The sequence below is a fragment of the Peromyscus californicus genome, unplaced genomic scaffold (genome assembly GCF_007827085.1).
Source record: "Peromyscus californicus insignis strain IS unplaced genomic scaffold, ASM782708v3 Scaffold_3__1_contigs__length_106647218, whole genome shotgun sequence".
NCBI lineage: Eukaryota > Metazoa > Chordata > Mammalia > Rodentia > Cricetidae > Peromyscus > Peromyscus californicus.
This window is the reverse complement of record NW_026294551.1, coordinates 48407443-48432282: the sequence shown is the minus strand read 5'-3', so window position 1 is coordinate 48432282 and position 24840 is coordinate 48407443. Positions and strand designations below refer to the sequence as shown.

At 38.3% G+C, this 24840-nt stretch overlaps 1 protein-coding gene and 1 non-coding gene across 2 annotated transcripts in view; one reads left to right on the top strand and one right to left on the bottom strand.

Annotated features, from left to right (window-relative positions):
• The window catches only part of Pafah1b1 (platelet activating factor acetylhydrolase 1b regulatory subunit 1), a 68187-nt gene that overhangs the window by 24408 nt on the left and 18939 nt on the right, over positions 1-24840 (bottom strand). The window contains exon 2 of the mRNA XM_052756100.1: positions 12956-13172. Coding sequence (XP_052612060.1) covers positions 12956-12987 — 32 coding nt within the window. The 5' untranslated portion in view covers positions 12988-13172. The remainder of the gene's footprint in view (positions 1-12955; positions 13173-24840) is intronic.
• On the top strand, positions 10292-10398 carry LOC128123627 (U6 spliceosomal RNA). The gene has a single exon (XR_008222784.1). It is a non-coding gene; the product is annotated as a U6 spliceosomal RNA (small nuclear RNA).

Below are 24840 nucleotides of genomic sequence, written 5' to 3'. Positions count from 1 at the left end.
ATATCATCTTGAAATTCTTTTAAATAGTCAAACAGAAAAATATGATCCATTCTTATATCTCAATTATCATCACAGATATCTAATGATGGTCAATCTTCATCAACTCAACAGGATTTAGAATCATCACAGAAACATACCTTTTGGGTGTATTGTATGTTTTTGGAAAGATTTAAATGAACAGCAAAGAACTACTCTAACTGTAGGTGGCCATACCTCATGTGCTAGTGTCTTAAGTCTGAATAAAAAGAAAAGGCTAACAAGCAGTTGTCATTCACACCTCTCTGTTTCTTGACTGCAGATACAATGTAACCCACCATCTCACCTTCCCAGGATCAATTATGCATCAAATTATGAATTAAAATAAACCCTTCCTTCCTTCAGCTGTTTTTGACAGGAATTTTGTCAAAGCATCAGGGTAACTATTACTTCCTTCTTTTATCAACAATTACTAAAACCTGGCATGGTGGTGCATGCCTATGATCCCAGCATTCTTGAGAAGCAGTGCCTGTTCAAGGTAACCATGAGCTACATATTGTGTTCTAGGCCAGCTGACCTCCAAGATACCCTATTCCAACAAAACAAAAACTAAAATTTAAATTTTAAAAACCTGCATGTTTGAAACAATCAGAACTTTCAACGAGGTGTTTGTTTACTAGCTTCAGTAAATCTAGCACTAGAAACAGCAATTAAAGACAAGAATGCCTATAATCACTAGTATTTAAAACTGTCCTCAAAACAACCACACAAATAATGAAAATACTGAAGAGATGGGAATGTAGATCAGTGGTAGAATATGTGTTTAATATACACAAATGCCCTGGGTTCAACCTCCATTACCTTAAAGGAAGGCACACATCTGTAAATCTTAGCACTCAGGAGAATAGAGCAAAAGGCTCTCAAGTTCCAAGCCAGCCTGGGGGTTGATACAAGAGTGTTTCTGAGCTACACAGTGAAAGCTTACATTAAACAAACAAATAAGGAGGCTGGAGGATGGTCCAGTTGATAAAGTGTTTATAATGCAAGTATAAGGACCTGAGTTCAGCAACATGTAAAAAGCTGGGTGTGGTCATGCATGCCTGAAGTTCTAGATCTGGGGAGGCAGAGATGGGAGTCTTTGGGACCTGCTAGCCAGTCAGCCAAGCTGAAGTAAGATCAAGATTCAGTTAAAGACCCTGACTCACAAAATGAAGTGGAGAAGGCTCAGCCTACTCAAAATGGTGAGTGAGCTTCACATGCAGAAGAGATCCTACCTTAAAGTAGTAGAGTAGACAGTTATAGAGGGAGAACCTAATACCCTCTGTGAAGTTGCATGCATGCAAAATACATACACATACCAAAATTAAGAAGAAAAAAGGTGGAAAGTGATTAAGGAAGACATCCAACAAATCATGCTCTGGCTTCTACATACACAACAGAAAAAAGTAAATTAAAAAAAAAATCTTAAAATGGGAGGAGGCAGCTAGAGAGATAGCTCCACAGTTAGAGCACTGGCTGCTTTTGCAGAGGACCAGGTTAGATTCTCAGCACCCACATAGTGGCTCACAACTGTGTGTAACTCCAGTCCCAAGAAAACACCCATGCACATAAAAAGATTTATTTTATGTATGAGTCCTCTATCTGCGTGTATGACTTTATGCCAGAAGAAGACATCATATCCCACTCTAGATGGTTGTGAGCCACAATGTGGGTGCTGGGAAGTGAACTTCTGAAAAGGTAGTCAGTGCTCTCAGCAGCCTCTCCAACCCCAACAAGCACCTTTTCAATATAGGTTCTATGTTCTGACAGAGCAGGGCGGAGGGCTAGTTGTTGTTGTTGGTGGTGGTGGTTGTGCTTCTGAGATAGGGTCTATCTACATAGTTCTGGCTGTCTGGAAACTCAAGCTGTAGACCAAGCTGTCCTCAGATTCACAGAGATCCACTTGCCTCTGCCTCTTGAGTATTGAAATTAAAGGCTTGTGCCACCAGTCTGGCCATCTTCTGAATCTTCTTGAGCCTGTTAAGTTTTCTTAGCAAGTGCCACCACACCTGGCTGTTAGAACAGTTTTTATCCTTAATGAACTTGATAGTCAAACATCTACAATACTGTTTAAAACTGACACACATTTTAAGACTCATTACTGGTCAAGCCATGGCTATCCTGGAACTCAGACTGACCTCAAACCTCCAACTCAGAAGTGTGTACCACCATGCCCAGATCGGCTTACTGTTTTACCTTTACCAAGTATAAAAGAGAGAGGGAAAAAATACTGCTACTACATAACAGTTTATAATGATTTGTTGTCTTAAATAATCAAGGTACGATGACTTTTACTGAATTTCAATTAAAATATTTCCAGGGGCTGGAAGGTGGTGGTGCACACCTTTAATCCCAGCACTCAAGAAACAGAGGCAGGCAGATGTCAACGTGATCTATAGAGCAAGTTCCAGGACAGCCAAGGACAGCTAAGCCAAGGACAGCTAAGAAACTCTGTCATGAAAAAAACCCAAACAAACAAACAAACAAACAGAATCCAAGGGCTGATGAGAAGGCTCAGTGGGTAAAAGTGCTTGCTGCTGAGCCTCACAACCCAAGTGTACCCCTGGGACCCCATATCCCACATGCTCTCTTTAGGTTGTCTTCAGACATTTACATGTGTGTATGTGCATACAGACACACTAAAATAGAACTAAAATTCCCTCCAAGAATAAAAAGATTAAATATGGGTTGGCAAGATGGCTAAGTGGGTAAAGATGTTCTGTCAAACCTGATGACCTTCATCCCTGGATCTCACATCGGAGAGAAGAGATCCTACAAGATATGCTGGTATATCCACATCTGCTTGTGTGCCTGTCTCTGTCTCTCTCTCACACACACATTTACTTAACTCATCCACACGCAAAATAAATAAATATAACTATATGCATGCCTGGTACCCGAGGGGGGTCAGAAGTGGGTGTTGGATCTCCTAGAACTGTAGTTAGAATTGTGAGCTGCCATAAGGGTGCTTGTCCTCTGCAGGAACAAGTGTTCTTAACTACTAAGCCATCTCTTGAGCCCCCAACACTAGGTTTTTAGCTTGCTTTGCTTGTTTTTTATTTTAATTTAGTTTTATTTATGTGGGTGTTTTGCCTGCATGTATGTCCATGCATGTGTGTCAGAAAAAGGTGTTGGATACCCTGGAACTGGAGTTACTAACAGTTGCTATTCATCATGTGAGTGCTAGGTCAGGTATAGTGGTGCTTGCCTTTCATTCCAGCACTTGGAAGGTAGATCTCTGTGAATTCAAGGTGAATATGGTTTACAGAGTGAGTTCCAAGCCAGGATGAACTACAAAATAAGACCCTAACTCAAAAACAACAGAGTGCTACATAATGCAAAATAGTGGCAAGTAAATTTTAGGAGAGGTAGAAGTAAGTAAGAGTTATGGTGTGAAAAAGGTATATGGGATTTTTCTTCATATCACTTTGTTTCATTATAAAATAAAAACTACTAAAGGCATTTAAAACTGTTAAAATGTTAAAGCACGCTGGGCAGTGTTAGCGCACACTTAATCCCAGCACTCGGGGGAGGCGGAGGGGCAGAGCCAGGCGGATCTCTGTGAGTTCGAGCCAGCCTGGTCTGCAGAGCGAGATCCAGGACAGGCACCAAAACTACACAGAGAAACCCTGTCTCGAAAAAACCCAAAAAAAAAAAAAAAAAAAAAAAAAAAAAAAAAAAAGTCAGGTGTAGTGGAGTCTACCTGTAATTGAGATAGGAGTTCTTCGTCAGCCTGGGCTATATAACAATAAGGAAAGAACTACTTGGTAACTGTTGGACAGGACATGTGAATAACAACATAGGGAAAACATCGTTTCCTCTATACAAGCCACAATAAGCAACCCCAGATGGCTCTGAACATTATAGAAATGCAATAACATAATTGTACATTACAAAGTTAGAAATATTTATGTAATCATAACAGTAAGGCACATCTGAAGGATGACTTTTTATTTTGTTTTCTTTTTTCAGACAGGGGTTCTCTGTTTAACGAACAGTCCTGGCTATCCTGGAACTTCCTTTGTAGGCAAGGCTGGCCTTGAACTCACAAAGATCCACTTGCCTTGGGTTCTAGGATTAAAGGCATGCTCTACCATGCCCAGCTTTAAAAAATGACTCTTAAGGAAAGATGGAAAGAGCATAGCTTTCATTGCACGACAACTATTTGCAATGCTCGACTAAAGTCCTTTAATAAACAGGAAAATGTAGACATCTCCACAGAGATTGTATCAGAAGCAAACAACTGAAAAATAAAAGTCAACAGAAACAAAATTTCTGACTCAGGATAAATTTAAAATAAAACATTCTTAGAATTGTGGAATTACATTTATAAAAGGATCAAATGTTTTTTGTAATTGTCTTTCTGCTTTTATGAAAAAAGCAAAAGCCTCAAAGTTAGGTAGTTGAGGCAGGAATACAGATAGTTCAAGGCTAATCTTGAATACATAGCGAAACCTGGTCTCAAAAAACTAAAAAAATGGGGCTGGAGAGATGGCTCAGTGGTTAAGATCACTGGCTGCTCTTCCAGAGGACCTGGGTTCCATTCCCAGCAACCACAAGGTAGATTACAACCATCCACAACTCCAGTTCCAACAGATCCAAAGCTCTCTTCTGGCCTCCAAGGACACACCATGCATAAATGTAGTATACAGATACACATGAAGGCAAAAAATTATATAGTAAATATATATAAAAAATAGTAAATACAAAAGTGTGAAAAAAATAGAAAAATCCAAGTTTTAATTATATATATAACAAAAGCAATTATAACTTACAATGCATTTAATTCAAGTATTTTACAAATGTATTTGAAATAGCTCTACATGTTCTGCCTATATAATTGAAGTCTTGTTTTGAGTTGGGTCTTGCTACATAGCCCTAGCTGGACTGGTACTATTTTCCTAGTCTGGCCTCTTTTATTTGTGACAATCCTTCTGCCTCAGCCTCCTGAGTGCCACCATAACCAATTTATTTAAAGTCTATTAATAGACAGGACAACAGGTGGAAATGTGTGTGGTCAGGACTGATGACTTGAGCTCAATCTCCAAGACCCACACAGTAGAAAGAACCAACTCCCACAAGCTAGCCTCCTCTCTATACCACAAGCACAGACATACACACAATAATAAATTGTTAAAAAAATTAGTTTACTGGCAGGTGATACTTAACACTGAGAATCAAAATATGGGGTGCTGAGCCACCAGCCTTCCTCTTTTTTTGGGGGGGGGGCTCAAAACAGTTTCTTTGTGTAGCCTTTGCAGTCCTGGAATTAGCTCTTTAGGCTAGACTGGTCTTGAATTCAGATATCCACCTACCTCTGCCTTCCAAGTGCAGGGATTAAAGTCATGCACTGCCACCACCAGGTTCCTTCCTCATTTGAGTTTTGTCCCAGTTTTTAGGAATTATACCAGCATCCCTATGAAGGATCTAAGACCCCACTCTGACTCCATGGGCATAACACACACGAGACACAGACACACATGCAGGTGGAAGAGCCATACACATTAAATTTTAAAAATAAAGCAAAAAACCCAAACCACAGGCACGTGAAATGCGCTCAATAAAGGAAGAATTTAGAAATATACTGGTTTTAAGGTGGGCGGAAGTGGCACACGCCTACCAGCACTCGGGAGGCAAAGCCAGGTGGATCTCTGTGAGTTCGAGGCCAGCCGCATCTACAGAGCGAGATCCAGGACAGGCAGCAAAACTACACAGAGAAACCCTGTCTCGAAGAAAAAAAAAAAAAAGAATCATCATTGGACATTAGGTCTAAGGGAAAACATCAATGAGAAATAAAAAACATACCCATGTTTCATGAAGAAACAATAGATAAATCCAAAGCTGTCTATTATTAAAAAGGAAAAAAGGGGTGAGAGGGTCAGCTCAAAGGTTTAAGTGTGGAGTATGTACTATTCTCACAAAGGACCTGGGTTTTGGTTCACAGAATCCAAGTTGGATGGCTTACAATGTGCTTTTAATTGCAGCTCCAGGGGATCTGATGTCTCTGACATTAAAAGGCATATGCATTCATGTGCACCCCACACACGCACATAACTACAAAAACAATAAAAACAAAAGGTGGTTTTTGTTTTGTTTTGTTTTACAAGAGAAGGTTTCTCTGTGTAGTTTTGGAGTCTGTCCTGGAACTCACTCTGCAAAACAGGCTGGCCTCGAACTCAAAGAGATCTGCCATCCTCTGCCTCCCAGGTGTTGGGATTAAAAGCATGCACCACCACCACCTGGCTCTCTGTAACCACCTGACTCTTTGTAAAGGAAAAAAAAAGTCAGTAAAATGACTCAGCAAATAAAAGCACTCACCTCATAAGCCTGACCTTACCTCAAACCTGCATTTGATTCTTGGAACCCATACCAAAGTGAAATGACTCTACAGAGCACTCTTCAAGGTTCCACACACCACATCACACACACACACCATAATGTAATATTACATTTTTTTTATTTTTATTTTTTAAAGAAAATAAAAGGGAAATGGGTGGAAAGATGGCTTAGTGGTTAACAGCAATTGCTGCTATTGCAGGGGGCCTTAGATTTGATTCCTATCAAACACATGGTGGACTCACAAACACCTATACTTCCCATTCCAGTTGATTCAATGCCCTCTTCTGACCTGCATGGACACCAGGCATGAACATGGTGCACATACATACATGTGGGCAAAACACTCATTCAAATAAATAATCTGAAAGAGAGGAAGAGAAAACGTCTTTCAAAAATATTGGATGGTCATAAAAAGGTGAAGGAAATGTCCTAGAATAAACGAACCTAGGGAGACATGAGAAATAAATGTAATACACGGATCCTGAATTTGCAGGTGTGGTGTTAAGACTGGAATATGGAAAGTAAATTAAAGAACTTATTAATGCTAAATCTACTGAAACTGCAAATTGTTCTGTAGTTTTTATACAAGAATGCTTTTATTCTTATGAACTGAATATTGGGGAATCTGAGACAAAGACTTTGATGCATGCAACCCAGTTTCAACAGGAAAAAAGCTATGTGCACATACACATTCATTCCTAGTGAGAACGTGATGAGACCAATGGCACAAAATTTTAACAACAGAAATCTAATAAAACATGCCTGAACAGACTTAGTATAACTATCATCCCCTTACTTTTCCTCTGAACCCCTTCTTCCCAACTAGACTCTGCTGTGAACAATCTTTGTACACTGTATATATGTATTGCTCTCATTGTTAATAAAAAGCTGTTTGGCCAATGGTTAGGCAGGATTTGGGAGGCAGAGAGAATGCTGAGAAGAGGAGGGTAGAGTTAGAGGAGTTGTCAGCCAGACACAGGACAGAGGAAGTGCAAGATGAAAGAGAGGTAATGCCACATGGCAGAATGTAGAATAATATAAATGAGTTAAGTTGTAAGAGTTAGTTACAATCCTGAGCTATTGGCCAAGCATTTATAATTAATATTATGTCTCTGCATTTATTTGGTAGTGGCTGCTGGGACAGGAAAATTCCACCTACAAATGGCACCCAATGTGGGGTACCTACATCCACATAAACCTGAGAAAGCTCAAAAAAGGTTCTAAACATACAAAACCAGAGTCAAATGCAGCTTCCTAGTCTTGTGTCTCTCATGCCACCCATAGTACAGAGAAAAAGTCTCCTGGCAGCTGCCAGCACTCATGAGCTAAGTCACATGGCAGGTTCCCACAGTCTCTCACATGGGTCACAGTACAGAGAGGCATCTCCCAGTCACTGCCTGTGGGCTCGAGCTACCAGTATGAACTACTCCAGCATGCTGCATGGCAGGTTTGGGGTTTTGCTCATGCAGACAGAAAAGGTTATAGATGCTCATAAAGACAGATTCAGATGGAAAAAACCTCTAAAATAGGTTACAGTGTGCTTAAAAATGTACAAATGTGTAGGGCAGCGGTGGTGCACACCTTTAATCCCAGCACTCGGGAGGCAGAGGCAGGCAGATCTCTGTGAGTTTGAGGCCAGCCTGGTCTACAGAGTGAGTTCCAGGACAGGCTCCAAAGCTACAGAGAAACCTTGTCTCAAAAAACAAACAAACAAAAAAACCCAAAATAATTTAGGAAAAAAAAAATGTACATATGCTTTGAAAGGAAAAGAAAAAGGGTATAGACAGTCATTTTTTATATATATATATATTTTTATATATATATATATATATATATACACACACACACATATGTATATATATAGTTTTAAAATAAAGTCCAAAAAAAGAGAGTAATATGAAAGAAAAAAGCCACATAAAGATGGAAAATACAGAGAGTCTAAATCCTGTATGTCATTGTGTTGTCTTTAAATTTTTTGAGTGATAATGAACGAGCAATAACTGCTAAGAAACACTGGATTATGGAAACTGCTAGATTAAACCAACCTATATATTTTAAAAATATCTTGACTTCAAAATGGAAGTCAAAAGATATGATGCTTTGGGAGAGAGGTTCATGCTTTTATTTCCACTGGAAATGAGAGGCTGTTGATTCATTCCAGGTTAAAGATGATCAAGTTTGATTGAGAACAACTCTCTGAAAATCCTGACTACAAACATAAATAATTAAATCTACAAGAATTACAAGACACATGATGAATATTTTACCTGCTCAAACATAAAACAAAAAATAATCTTTGGATGACTTGTGTACAATGTACAGTCTATACTTGCATTAATACAGGTATGTATGTAATCTTTAAAAGTTTATGCATTTTCAGCCGGGCGGTGGTGGCGCACGCCTTTAATCCCAGCACTCGGGAGGCAGAGCCAGGCAGATCTCTGTGAGTTCGAGGCCAGCCTGGGCTACCAAGTGAGTTCCAGGAAAAGGCGCAAAGCTACACAGAGAAACCCTGTCTCGAAAAACCAAAAAAAAAAAAAAGTTTATGCATTTTCATCACAAGGGGACAAGACACCAATGAAAACGGATGGCCCAGGTGATCCAGCATCTCTATCACAGTCTCCTCAGGATTCTGCACCTAAAACAGTTTCAAGGCTACTGACTGAGATGGCCCAGCCTCATAAACTACTCCAGCTACGACTTGACAGTTATCCTGATTTTCTCAAGGTTCCCTCAAAGATACCAGCACCCACAGACAACAGGAAGTAGACTAGAGAACAATGCCCACATTCCCAAGAGATGAGGTATGGATGGGTTTTGGTTATTCAATGGATTATGGATGTTTGTCATTGTTTAGGGTTAAAAGTTGTTATTGGTCATAGACAAAAAAAAGCTAAACAAAAGAGTTAAATTCAAAAGATTTCTTTCTAACGGGAAAAAGGGGAATATGATATGAAATGATTACATAAAAGAGTAGATTATTGAATCTACTTTAATCCAAAAACTATTAATCTCAAAAAACTTTATATTGGTATGGATTTTTGTTTATTGACACATATTTAGTTATTTTTGCTATACTATATGTATCTTTCTATTCCTGTTTGAGGTATTATGTAACTCAATTAAAAATGTATAATTAAAAAACACAGGTTAGTAGTTAGTCATCTGAAATAATCAAGCTTATAGTCACATTAGGTATGTTTTCAAGGTTAAACAGATATTTAGAAAGATAGATGGTCTTCAAACACTTCAAAGACCTACAGAATATGGCATTTAATATGTTTAATAACCTAAAGCTTTTCATGACAGTGAGACACATCTGCTCCTGGCAACACTAATTTACTTCAAAAGAAGATGATGGGCATCGAAGAACCTCCATATGGAGTTTGCTTTCTTTATGGCAAAAGTTAGGCATTTGGGCAAAGAAATGGCGACTGCCAAACTTTGCCAAGACAAAGTAAGATGGTCCTTCAAAATTCCCTGCTTCTCAGTAATATCTGTTAGATATACTAAGCTTGTAGGCCAAAGTTGGATGCCCCAATGTTACAGAAGAACTTTGGGGACTGTCCAGGCAGCCAGATGTCCCTCTTGTTAGCTGACATTACACCCTCCTGGGGTCTTCAATGGAGTTAAAGATTGAATAATTAGACTTAAAGTTTTCCTTAGTTATGATAAAAAGGTAAATTAGGTATAAAACTTTAGACTCACAAAGATAAGATAAATGATAGAATATTTTCTCTAAATTTGCCAAATACAAATGGACTGGATATTGTAACTGTAATTCTTACTTGATAACTGTTTTTGTTGTATATAATTTTACTATGTTAAATTAAAACCTTTCTTTTTTATTTAGAGAAAAAAGGGGGAAATGCTGTGGAATAATCCTTCTGTACACTGTGAAAATGTGTTGCTCTCATTGTTAATAAAAAGCTGATTAGTGCTAGCTTTAGCAGCACATACACTAAAACTGGAACCATACAGAGAAAATTAGCATGGCCCCTGAGCAAGGATGACACACAAATTCGTGAAGTGTTCTATATTAAAAAAAAAAAAAAACAAACTGATTAGTCAATAGCTAGGCAGGATTTTGGGGGCAGGGAGAATGCTGGGAAGAAAGGGCAGAGTCTCAGAAGTCGAGAGCAGACGCAGAGAGAAGCAAGATGAACGTGCCATGTTAAAAGAAGGTCCCACCATATAGCACAGGGTAGATAAGAAATATGGGTTAATTTAAAATGTAAGTGCTAGTAACAAGCCTGAGCTATCAGCTGAGAATTTATAATTAAGTCTCCATGACTGTTATTTGGGAACTGGCAAGTAGGAAAGAAAAGTCCAACTGCAAGTCTCCCAGTGGCTGTATCATTAAAGAAAATGATACTTCCTCCTCCAACAATCAATAGCTTATCAAGAAGAGGCCAGGGGCTACATGGTGGTGGCATAACCCTTTAATCCTAGTATTCAGGAGGCACAGGCAGGTGAATATCTTTGAGTTTGAGGCCAGCCTGGTCTACAGAGTGAATTCCAGGAGATAACCAAAGCTGTTACACAGAGAAATCTTGCCTTGAAACACCAATAAATATAGAAATTAAACAAAACAAAACAAAACTGTAAGGGAGTATTATTCTTGTTCGTAGATTCAAAATTACTTCCAAAGAAACATTCTAAAAATCAAAAAAAGTCTGGGCACAGTGCCATGCCTATAAGCTCAGCTCTCAGGAGGCTAAAGCAAGAAGATACTTCAAAGCCAGCATGGTCCAACCCAGAAAGTTCCAAGCCAGGGTAAGCTACAATGTTGGTCCTCTTCTCAGGGAAAACAAAACTCATAGGGATCCTAAAAATAAACTAAAACTAAACTGTCTCCTTGGTATTCAACTACAAAAATGGAATGCTGCAAAATATTACAAAATATGGAATTTTATACCCTCACTAATGCATCTGCTTAAATGCACTAGCCACCTCATGAATTACAAAATTAATAATGAGAATGATAAATAGGAGTCCCTTTCTTATAACATGAATCCTAGATAAAACAAAAATTAGAGGAGCTAGGGAGATAGCTCAGTGGGTAAATTGCTTGCCATTCAAATATGAGGACCTGAGTTCAGATCCCCGGAAATTATGTAAAGAGCTAGATTTGGTGGTACCTGTTAATTATAACCCCAGTGCTGGGGATTCCAGTCAGACAGCCTTGCCAAATCAGCAAGCTCATTCAGACATAGATACTACCTCAAAAAAATAAAACTACAGAGTAACAGTGGTTTCCACATACACATGCACAGAAGTATGCACAACACACACACATGCACACAACAATATGTACACATGCATACACCATATAATCACATAAAATTAAATAAAATTTCTTTTGTTTTTATAAAACAATGTCTCACTGTGTAGCTCTTGCTGTCTTGGAACTCACTATGTAGACCATGTCAGACTCAAATTCAGAGACCCACCTGTCGCTGTCTCTTGAATGCACCTACACCACTGTGCCTAGCATAATAACTTTTTAAAAAATGATTTATTTATTTTTATTTTATGTACATTGGTGTTTTGCCTGCATTCATGTCTAGGTGAAGGTTTCAGATCCCTTGGAGCTGGCATTACAGTGGTGAGCTGCCATGTGGGTTCTGGGAATTGAACCCATGGTCCTCTGTAAGAGCAGCCAGTACTAACCACTAAGCCATCTCTCCAGTCCATAACTTTTTTTTTTTTAATTAAAAGAGCTATCCGCAGCAGCACTTATCTTCCTATTAAGGATATTTATGTTTAAGATATTTTTTTAAAAGAATAAAACTTACCAACTAATCTTATTTGTTTTGCTTTAAACTCAAACATGACAAAGAATTAATTCCATGCTAAAAGAAGGCCCAATTTTGAAGCCAAGACAAACTGTCAATACTAATATAGCCACACTGGTAAAAAATAGACTAGGAAGAATAGACTTCCCAAGACGGCATTTTAACACTTTCTCTCAACTCTATCTCTTTCCCTCTCTGCTCCCTTTTGTGACAAGGTGTCAGCTAGCCTAAGGCTGGCCTTGAACTTCCAAAGTAGCAGAGAATGATCTTGCCTCTACCCCATGTACCATCAATCATGCCTAGATTATTATTCTTTTTTTTTTTTAATTAATTTGTAGGAAAGCCAGTGGGAGCATTTTCTTTTTCTTTTTCTTTTTTAAAGATTTATTTATTTATTTATTACGTATACAGTGTTCTGCCTGCAGGCCAGAAGAGGGCGCCAGATCTCATTATGGATGGTTGTGAGCCACCATGTGGTTGCTGGGAATTGAACTCAGGACCTCTGGAAGAACAGCCAGTACTCTTAACCTCTGAGCCATCTCTCCAGCCCCTAGATTATTATTCTAAGAACAGAATTTCTTTTTCTTTTCTTTTTTTTTTTTTTTTGGGGGGGGAGGTTTTTTTGAGACAGGGTTTCTCTGTGTAACAGCCCCCTAGCTGTCCTAGAACTACCTCTGTAGACTAGGCTGGCCTTAAACTCACAGAGATTCACCCACCTCTGCCTCCCAAGTGCTGGGATTAGAGGCATGAGTCACCACCACTGGCTAAGAGGTTTCTAAATAGCAGAAAACAGAGAAACTTACAGTTCATCTCGTTGTCTCTGGGACAGCACCATTTTGGCTGTAATGTCAAGCTTATTTGATATAGTGGTATGTCCCTCCAGAAAAATCGAAAGTTTTGTGATCCCTGGATTTGAATTAAATATGCCACTAAGTGGCTTCCACAGAGGGGAAAATGATTCTTTCTCAAGTGAATCCAATCAGCAACCAGGAAATAGTCAACAAGTAAGGTTCATTCCACCTAAAGAGAAAAGAGAAAAAGAAAATTATTTCTCTCATTTAAAATTTGTATTATTTCTAAATTATTAATTATAGAACATGACGTAATTATATTAATATGCATGTTAGATGACAGTCTACCTATAGTTTAAAGAAGAAAAAAAAAATCAGTCAATGCCAAAATAAATTCCTATCTCAAAAAAAAAATCATAAACTATACTATGAAGACCAAGCATACTTATGACCCCACAAGTGCATTGTAATTTCAGACCCACGTATCAAACCCAGCCACATTTTATGTAGGTGCAAAACAGTACTTTTTTTTTTAACAAAGGAGAAAATACATTTATTCAAAATACTTTATGATGATGAATATATAAATAAAAACAAGCATCCAGTCTGTGGTGACAAACATCTTTAATCACAGCACTCGGGAGGCAGAGGCTGGCATAGCTCTATGGGTTTGAGGTCATCCTGGTCTACAGCACAATTTCAGGACAGCCAGGGCTATATAGAGAAATCCTCTGTGTGTGGCAAAACAGTACTTTTGTTGCTGTTTTTGAGACAGGGTCTAACTAGGTAGCCCTGGCTAAGACTCTTGGCAATCTTACTGCCTCAGCTTGTAGTGCTAGGTTTATAGGCATGCACCACCACACTCAGCAACACAAAATTGTTTTCAAATTTAACTTATTTACCAATTTCTTTTCTTTTCTTTTTTTTTTTTGTTTTTGTTTTTCAAGACAGGGTTTTTCTGTGTAGTTTTGGTATCTGTCCTGGAACTCACTCTGTAGACCAGGCTGGCCTCGAACTCACAGAGATCCACCTGGCTCTGCCTCCCAAATACTGGGATTAAAGGCATGTACCACCACCGTCCGCCTACCTATTTCATTTCAATTATTAATATATAGCTACTCTAGAAAACTCCAATTCTGCCTAAAAGTGAAAGTATTATTATTGTTGTTGCTGTTTTTTTTAAAGTCAGGGATTCACTATGAAGCTCTGACTGGCCTCAAACTCAGTAATCCTCCTACAGAGGATGGAGCATAAAACAAGCTCAGGTCTTTACAATTCAGTCTAGGGTCAAGAGGAATCACAGACATGTTTTCCAGAAAAATTACAGAACAGTGAATGGACTTAAAGGAAATATACAATAATGAGAAAGATAGCTCAGTGGTAAAGACACTTTGCTGCCAAGCCCGACAACCTAAATCCCTGGGAGCCACATGGTGGAGAGACTCAATTCCTGCAAGTTCTTAGCTCCAATCAACCAATTTAATTAAAGCAATTAAGGCAGTAAAAGTAAAGGTATATCACAGAAGTCAAAGAAGTATTTTTGAGGAGAGGCAATTTATAGTATCCAAAGTTACCAAATATAAAAGGACAGGCTGGCTGCATTCAATATGCAGTTCACTGATAACCTTGATGAGAATGGTTTTGGTGGAATGCTAGATGGAAAAATGGCTTAGCATGCCAGAAACATTATCAATCATTAAACAAATTATTATTATTATTATTATTATTATTATTATTAAACAGTAGGTATCATAATAGCCCAGGCTGGCCTGGAATTCAAGGCAATCCTGCTGCCTCAGCCTACCAGGTACTGGATTACAGGAATGAATCACCATGCCTGACTAGAAAACAATGTTTAAATGGGCAAGGAGATGGAGTAGAGATGATACCATAAAATAAAACTTTTTTTTTTTGGTTTTTCGAGACAGGGTTTCTCTGTGTAGCTTTGCGCCTTTCCTGGAACTCACTTGGTAGCCCAGGCTGGCCTCAAACTCACAGAGATCCGCCTGCCTCTAAAACAAAACTTTTACAGAGAAATATAAGCATTTGTTTTCTGCTTCCAGATGAGATGCTGATAGAAAAAAAAAAAAAGGACAGGATGTACAATAACACCTATGTAAGTGTATTCTGTATTAGTGTAGTGAAAGAATAGTGAAATACTGTTACCATAAATCAGTCTTATTAAGTCTCTCTGACTCCAATTATCAATCTGCAGTAAGAGGAGGGCAGAGGAACACATGAGAACACAAGCAGCAAAATCTAAGCTGTGAGAAGCCTTAGAAAACAAATGAGCAGATCATTGTGAGTTCAAGGCCAACCTGGTCTACAAATCGAGTTCCAAGACAGCTAGGACTGTTACATAGAGAAATTCTGTCTTGAAAAAACAAATAAATCAATAAGACAAGTGACATTCACCAGCTGCAATTTATGAACCATGTTGAGATCTAAATCCAAAAAAACTATAAAATAACGATACAAGAAATTGGAGAAATCTGAATACTGATTAGACAGCTAATTATTAAAGAATTATAAAACTCATTATTCTCTTAGTTTTGTTTATAGCTATTTTCCATATAAAGTTTTTTAAAAGTATAAGTTGGGGCTGGAGATGTAGCTCAGTGGTAGATGACTTTCTTAGCAAGCACACACATGGACACGATTTAAGTTCTTACCACCACAGACAAATACATGAGAAAGTGATAGAGGGAAGAGGAAAGAAAGGGAATGAGATTTGGGTGCAATAAAAATGGTTTACCTTACAAATGATCAAGCTTTAGAATATAATTCCAAAACACAGAACACATTAATATGTACTACCAATACCTGTACAAGTGTATTCCTAAATCTGACATTTTATCCAATTACCTTCACACACACTTGGGACAGATGTAGCACAGTTGGTGGAGAGCTTTCCCGGGCACAAGGCCCTGAGTTCCATCCCCAACACTGCAAACCTGTAATTCCAGCATTAGATGGGTAGAAGCAAGAGGATGTTCAAGGTCATCTGTAGCTAACAGTTCAGTTCAAGGCCTATCTAAGATATATGAGATCCCTTTTCCAAACAAAATACTAAAAACTCTGAAGAACACATTCCAATTTTGTTTAAAATACAAACAAAAAACTATTATGTCATGAATCTATTATGTCATGAATCATCAAGACTTCAATTTGAGTAAGAAAAGTAAAAAGTAGTTTGGTGGCACATGCCTATAATTCCAGCACTCAGGAGACAGAGGCAGGCAGATCTCTGAGTTCAAAACTAAATTTGTTCTACCAAGCAAGTTCCAGGACAGCCAGGGATACACAGAGAAACTGTGTTTTGAAAAACCAAAACTAGAACAAACAAAAAAACACAACAACAAACTACTTCCTCTGTTACACTAATGGCACACTGATGTTTTTAAAAAAAAAAAAAAAAAAAAAAAGATGGGAAACTAATTTATATGTCAGAATGGTCGTATCATTTCTTAGATAATCAAAAAGGATAGTATTTTTTCTTTTTATTATTTTATGTATGAGTATTCCTGCCTGAGTGTATTTATGAACCATGCTCATGCTTTGGGTCCATGGAAGCCAGAAGAGGATATTAGATCCCCTAGAACTGGAGTTACATATGGTTATGGGCCACCATGTGGGTGCTGGGAATTAAACTCAGGTCCTCTGGGACGCTCTTTTTTGTTTGTCTGTTTTTCAAGACAGGGTTTCTCTCTCTCTCTCTCTCTCTGCAGCCCTGGCTGTCCTAGAACTTGGTCTGTAGACCAGGCTGACCTTGATCAGAGATCCGACTGTCTCTGTCTCCTGAGCGCTGAGATTAATGCTGATGTGATGGCATCCATCACATCAGGCTTCTACATTACATTACTTCTTAATTAAGCCAAAATATTATAATATTGAAGGAGATTATAATAAAGTAAAAACTTAAAAGAAATTGAATATAAATTTAATTATAGATTTCTATTCTAAAATGAATGTAACAAAGTTTTTAATATAAAACAAGGTACAACTCAGGAATGGCTTGGTGATCTTCACGTAAAAAGTTTAAAAATTGGAGCTGGAGATATGGCTCAAAGGTTAAGAGCACTGGCTGTTCTTCCAGAGGACCCAGGTTCAATTCCAAGAACCCACATGGCAGCTCACAACTGTCTGCTCCAAGGGATCCAATAACCTTATACACAGATATACATGCAGGCAAAACATTAATGTACATAAAAAAAAGTAAATAAATTTTTAAAAATACTTTTAAAGTTTAAGTATTTAATCAAAACAGGAAACCTGTTTTTTTTTTCTCCTCTTTTCTCCCTCCTCCCCTTCCCTCCCTCAAACAAGGTCTCACTAAGTAGCTCTGACTGTCCTCAAACTCATTGTAGATCAAGCTGGCCTCAAACTCAAAGATCTGCCTACCTCTCTCAGCCTCCCAAATGTTGGAATTAAAAGACTTGAACCATCATGCCCAGCTCATTTTTCTTTCTTTTTTGTTTTTTTGTTTGTCTGTTTGTTTTTGGTTTTTCAAGACAGGGTTTCTCTGTGTAACAGTCCTGGCTGTCCTGAAACTTGCTTTGTAGACCAGGATGGCCTTGAACTCACAGAGATCCACCTGCCTCTGCCTCCCAAGTGCTGGGATTAAAGGCATGTGCCACCACCACCCAGCTTCATTTTTCTTAATATGCTACAAATCAGGTAAAATTTACCAAATAGCGTTAGGAAAATAGGGATCAAAGACATATCAGGAAAGAAAGCATGTAATATTTCAAGAACCAGCCAGATATGGTAGTACATGCCTTTAATCCTGGCAGCAAGAGGAAAGCAGGTCTCTGAGTTTGTGGCTAGCCTTATCTACAGGGTTTCCAGTCTATACAATTTTCTATGTATAGAAAAGACTCAGTCTCAACAAAACCAAAACCAAAACAAATAAAAGAATTCAGGAACCAGGGGACCAATGAAACTGTTTGTTGAATGGGGATGTTTGCCTCCAAACCTGACCCAAGGATTCACTATTTTGGCTAGACTGGCTGGCAAATGAGCTTCCAGAAGCTACCTGTCTCCACTCCTGAAGACTGGGATTCAAAACACAGACCACCAAACCCAGATTTTTACATGAGTATGGTGGTTTGAATGAGAATGGCCCCCATAGGCTCATATGTTTGAATTCTTGGTCCCCTCTTAGTGGAACTGTTAGGGAAGGATTAGGAAATGTGGTGTGTCATGGAGCCGGGGTTTGAGGCTTCAAAAGCTTCCTGCCAATCCTAGTGTTCCCTCTCTGACTCCTGCTTTCAAATCAACATGTGAGCTCTCAGCTGTTCCTACTGCCCTGTTTTACCATCATGGACTCTAATCTTCTGGAGCCATAAATCCAATTCAACTCTCTTTTATAAGTTGCCTTGGCCATGGTGTTTTAGCCCAGCAGTAGAAAAGTCACTAAGACAGTGGTGTTGGGAAACGAATCTCAGGTCCTCCCTCACGCTTGCACAGCAAGCACTTCACTCACTGAGCTCTCTTGTGAGGTTTGTTTTCTTCTAGTTACAATTAACCATGATTCATTTAGTACCATTTAAGGCCATTCATATAACATTTGCAAATAAATGTTTTACATTATTTTTCAATAATTCTTAGACCAAAGATTAGGACTCGGTGTGGTAGAGATCACACCTAAAATTCTAGCACTCTGGGTTGAGGCAGGAGAATATGGAATTTGAGGCCAGCCTAGGTTACACAGCAAGACCTATCTCATAAAACTAAGTTTTTCTCAACCAAGGAATCACTCCTACCAATCTCAATTGTAGTAAATCACATATTAAAGGCAAGAGCTGAATATAGATGAACTGTAGATATGATTATGAAAGCAGGTTTTGGGCTTTGAAATCATATTTATATACAAAGTTAAGTCCAATCTAGACATCCACTGCTTCTTGTACTATCAATCACTTGATGTTGTTGTTTGGCTTTCACGAAAGACATGTTTTCTATTATACTCCCTGTGATAGTTAATTTTATGTTGTCAACTTGGCTAAGTAAGCCACAGTACTCAAATATTTGGCCAAATACAAATGTAGATGTGACCGTGGATGTATTTTACAATTACCATTTAAATCAGCATACCCTGAGAAAGGCCAATTACTCTGTATAATATGGATGGGTTTTAAGGAATCAATTGCCTATGATAAAAGATTTCCCATAGCCTTCACACCAGAACTACAACAGCAATTCTTTCCTTAGTCTCAATCCCAGCCTTCTTTTCAAATGCATCAATTTCTTAAAATCAAGTAGGTCAACCTCTCTTCACACACATCCTGCCAGTAGTTTAAGTAAAATAAAATCCTTTATGTATATGGGCTTAGACTATCATTAAAGTGTACAGGAGCAGCTGGGCATGGTGGTTCATGCCTTTAGGAAGGCAGAGGTAGGCATGATACCTGTGAGTTGGAGGGCAGCAAGAGCTATAGCGAGACCCTGTCTCAAAAACAACAAAGAATACTGGAATGAATACTTTCATACTGCTTAACTTTACTTGGATTGTTCAAAGGAATCATTGCAAGTTTAAAGGTTTGAAATAGAAGAGAACACAGACAGAAGCAAAAACTTTGGACTTAAAGAAAACCTAAGTATCAGAGAGGCCTGGTTTGAAGAACTGTGTTGTTGCTGTTGTTTGGGTTTTTCAAGACAAGGTTGCTCTGCATAGCCCTGGCTGCCCTCAAACTCAAAGAGATTTGCTTTCCTCTGCTTCCTGAGTGCTGGGATTAAAGTCGAGCACCACCACGGCCAGCTATGAACTGTATTCTTAAATAAAAGTAGTATACTGGATTTCTCTAAAAGGCTACTAAAATTTTACTGGAGGAACGTCTATCCCTTGGTACTCCTTTTGATAAACAACAAAAGTAAAACATTGAATACCAGGTATCATGGTATATACCAGTACTTGGAGGCTGAGGCAGGTAGATAGCTGTGAGTTCAAGGCCAGCCTGGTCTACACACCAAGTTCCAAGCCAGCCAAGGATACACGATAAGACCCTATCTCTGTCCCACATACCCCCCACAAAAAAAAGTAGGGCTGAAGTATGGCTCAATGGTTTAAAACATTGGCTCTTCTTCCATAAGACCGAGATTTGAATCCCAGCAACCACATGAGACTCACAACCACTTGTAATTCTAGTCTAAGAAGACCCAATACCTTCTGGCCTCAGCAGGTACCACATGCACGTGACAAAATACCCATACACATAAAATAAACAAGTTATTTTCAAAAAGTAAAAAACTGTTTCTAAGTATCTTCAACAAATGGTGCTGGCATAACTGGATGTCAATATGTGAAAGATTACAAATGGATCCATATCTGTCACCATGCACAAAACTCAAGTCCAAGTGGATCAAAGACCTCAATTTAAATCCAGTTACACTAAACTTAATAGAAGAGAAAGTAGGAAGTACTCTTGAACTCATTGGCACAGGAGATCACTTCCTAAATATAACACCAGCAGCACAGACACTGAGCACAACAATTAATAAATGGGACCTCTTAAAACTGAGAAGCTTTTGTAGGGCAAAAGACACGGTCAATAAGACAAAAAAGACAGCCTACAGAATGGGAAAAGACCTTCACCAACCAACCCCACATCTGACAGAGGACTGATCTCCAAAGTATATAATGAACTCAAGAAACTAGACATCGGAAATACTGAACAATCCAATTAAAAACTGGGCTAAAGAGCTAAACAGAGAATTCTCAAAAGAAGAATCACAAATGGCTGAAAGACATTTAAAGAAATGCTCAACATCCTTAATCATCAGAGAAATGCAAATCAAAACGACTCTGAGATACCACCTTACACCTGTCAGAATGGCTATGATCAAAAACATTAATGACAGTCAATGTTGGAGAGGATGTGGAGCAAAGGGAACACTCCTCCACTGTTGGTGGGAGTGCAAAGTTGTACAACCACTGTGGAAACCAGTATGGTGGTTTTTCAGAAAATTGGTAATCGATCTACCTCAAGACCCAGCCATACCATACTCTTGGGCATATACCCAAGGAATGCTCATACCACAAAGATATATGCTCAACTATGTTCATAGCAGCACTATTTGTGTAATAGCCAGAACCTGGAAACAACCTAGATGCCCATCAACTAAAGAACGGATTAAGAAAATGTGGTATATATACACAATGGAGTACTACTCAGCAGAGAAAAACAATGACAGCATGAAATTTGCACGCAAATAGATGGAACTAGAAAATATCATCCTGAGTGAGGTAACCCAAACCCAGAAGAACAAACATGGTATGTACTCACTCATAAGTGGATTCTAGATATAAAGCAAAGAACAATCAGACTGCAACCTACAGAACCAGGGAGGCTATATAGCAGGGGGGACCCTAGAATGACTGTGGCTTATAATAAGTTTTGGTTTTACTCAATCACTGGGCAAGCCTCAATCAAACATTTCACTATTAGGACAAGAATTTATACTGTATCAAGCTGATAACAGAAAAATAAATAAATAAGTAAATTTAAAGAAAAAATGTTTCTACCCTACAACAAAGGAGACTTTTTTTGTTCTTTTTCAATAGACACTCAAAGATTATTCATAGTCCCCAAATGAAGACAAGGTGCCCCCCTTTTCTACTTCAGCACGATAGCCATTTTGAACTAGGAATTGTTAGGATTTTATTATATATAGCTCTAACGGTTTAAAATCTCAGCTCAGTTGTTTTGCGATACACACCTACAAAGGAAGGGTATATAAAAAAGGACAAATACTAGCCCGCCAGTGGTAGCACGTGCCTTTAATCCCAGCACTCTGAGTTGGAGGCCAGCCTGGTCTACAGAGTGACTTCCAGGACAGACAAGGAAAACAGAAAGAAACCCTGTCTAGAAAAAAACAAAAATAAAAAAACCACAAAAGAAAAAAAAAGGAAATATTTGTTTTTTTAATGATTTATATATTTTTACTTTATGAGCATTGGTGTTTTGCATGCATGTATGTCTGTGTGAGGGTGTCAGATCCCCTGGAGGTAGAGTTATAGGCAGTTTTTTTGTAAACTGCCATGTGGGTGCTGGGAACTGAACCCAGGTTCTCTAGAAAAACACTGAGCAATCTCTCCAGCCCCAAATACTTGTTTTTAAGTATTATTTTTGAGATTTTGAGTCACATTTTTTCTTTTTAAACTTCCTTTAGCATAAATCTATGCTTACTTAACTGCAAATACAAAGAAAGGATCTGCATCGCAGAATTCATGTACAGGTATAGCGCCTGCTCAACACATTGCTTTAAATACTCTGGAATATGAAGAAGTCCTACTTTTTGATAAAATTTCCTAGTAAGTATACTCTAATCCACTATTATTTTATTATTAAATCCACTATTATTCAAGTTTTTAAAGTCTTTATTATTTTATGTATATGAATGTTTTCCCTACATGTTTGTATACATATCATGTGTGTGTCCGGTGCCAAAGGAGGTCAGAAGAGGGTGTCAGATCCTCTGGAATTGGAGTTAGACAGCTGTGAGCTGCCATGTGGGTGCTGAAAATCAAACCTGGGTCCTATGCAGGAATAACAAATGCTCCTAACAGCTTAGCCAATTCTCCAACTCTAAATCCACTCACTATTCTTAACTTAGTGGAATTCTATGATGGCAAAAAATGACCACATAACATGGAAACTACTATACTAAATTATACTATTGCACTGTACCATAACTTCCAGCTTGCGAGTCCATTATCCTAGGAACTGAAAGCTGCCAAGGGCGAACACTCTAACACCTCTACCGGTTTATGTAAAATTCAAGCAATGATTCTTTAGGTTAGAAATCACTACAGAGAAACAGAATAAATGCCACGTATGCTGTTTTCTCAAATTCATTTTGCTAAACTATTTATTTAAATTCAAACTAGAACTGTTCATCAGAATCACCCAAGGAACTCTAAAAATAACAGCTAAGCCTCATTCTCAAAAATTCAGAAGGCATATAAATTTTAATTTTCTTTAATGGGTAAAATTTAATCCATATGACTTTGATGCACACCTCAATAAAGAACTATAAAGTAAACAAGGAGTGGTGGCTCATGCCTATAATCCTAGGATTCAGGAGACCAAGGCAGAATTGCCTCAGGTTTGAGGCCAGCCTGGACTACAATGAGTTATACAGTGTGAAACCCAACCACACCCCCACCCCTACAGAAAATAAATTAACAGACAACAGCATAAATGACAGCTAATATTAAAAGATCAAAATCAAAAGTACAAAAAAGAGGAAATGAAGAAATATCAATGTCAGAAAATATTATGTGTGACTGGGGTATGGCTAGAGTGCTTGTCTCATATATACAAAGCCCTAGTTTGATCCTCAGCACCATAAATTGGTTAATACTCCCCTAGCTTCTAGTTTTTTGTTTTGGCCCACATGATGGGAAGAAAGCAGACTCAGTCCTCATATATGTGCTGTGATGTGCAAACACACACAAACACACATCCCATACACACATAATAAATAAACAAAAATGTGCAAAGTTTTTTAAAAACGAATACTATTAGGGTCATGCCCTGTAAAGCTGCAAATAAAGACAAACCAGGTTCAAATTACTAGTCAGGAATATTTAAATAGTGTTAGCAAAACTTTCAGCAACTAACATAAACAACAGACCCTGAATTTTATTCACTTTTACATTTTTTATACAAAATTAAGCAGAGTAACTCCTGTGATTTCCTAGTACTTTGTATACACACACATTTAAGTTTTTTCACACTGCACTACAATTATATGCAGCAATGTTTCCTCAACAATACTCTAAAGCAGCAACCTACATGTTTTTCATTGTTATCTCTAAAATAAATTCACAGTAATTAGCACACAATATGCAACTAGTGTTCCCTAAATGATTATATTCGGTATCATAGTAAACACAGACCAAATTTGTTTTGTTTTGAGACAGACCTCTGTGCAGCCCTGCTTGTCCTCAAACTCAAGAGATCCACCTGCTTCTGAGTCCCAAGTGTTGGAATTATAGGCTTGCACCACCATCGCCCATCTTAAGGCCAAATTTTAATGTGCTCTCAGAAAGCAAAGATACACTAAATCACTTTATTTCTCTTCTCTTTTAAAAATCCAAACAAACAAATTCTAAAACCCAGGGAGTAAGAGTCACCAAAGTTCAGCTACTTTGGGCTAAGTTAGATATAACCTTTTTCTTTTAAAAGACTGCCATTAGTATGTATCAGAGAAGATGTAAAAATCCTACAGAGGTTAAAAACAACAACAACAGCAGCAACAAAAAACAATCTGCCTCAAAACTAAAACTTCCTTTTTTCTTCTTGTTGGTTTTTTAAGGCAGGGTTTCTCTGTGTAACCCTGGCTTATCCTTGAACTCACTTTGTAGACCAAGTTGGCCTCGAACTAAAAAAGATCCACCTGCCTCTGCCTCCCAAGTGCTGGGATTCAAGGTGTGTGCTACCACTACCCGGCTCTAATTGTTTTTTTTTTTTTTTCCCAAATTATATGAGTGTTTTTATCTGCATATACAACTTTGTGCCAGAAGAGGACATCAGATCCCACTATAGATGGTTGTGAGCCACGATGCAGTTACTGGAAACTGAACTCAGGATCTCTGGAAGAGCAGCCAATGCTCTTAACTGCTGAGCCATCTCTCCAACCCCTCTAATTATGACTTTTTAGAAAGTAAAACCTACCCCCCCCCCAAAAAAAAAAGAAAGCCGGGCAGTGGTGGCGCACGCCTTTAATCCCAGCACTCGGGAGGCAGAGGCAGGCGGATCTCAGTGAGTTCGAGGCCAGCCTGGTCTACAAAGCGAGTTCCAGGAAAGGCACAAAACTACACAGATAAACCGTCTCGAAAAACCAAAAAAAAAAAAAAAAATGCATCCTACTCTTCCAGGGGATTCAAGTTA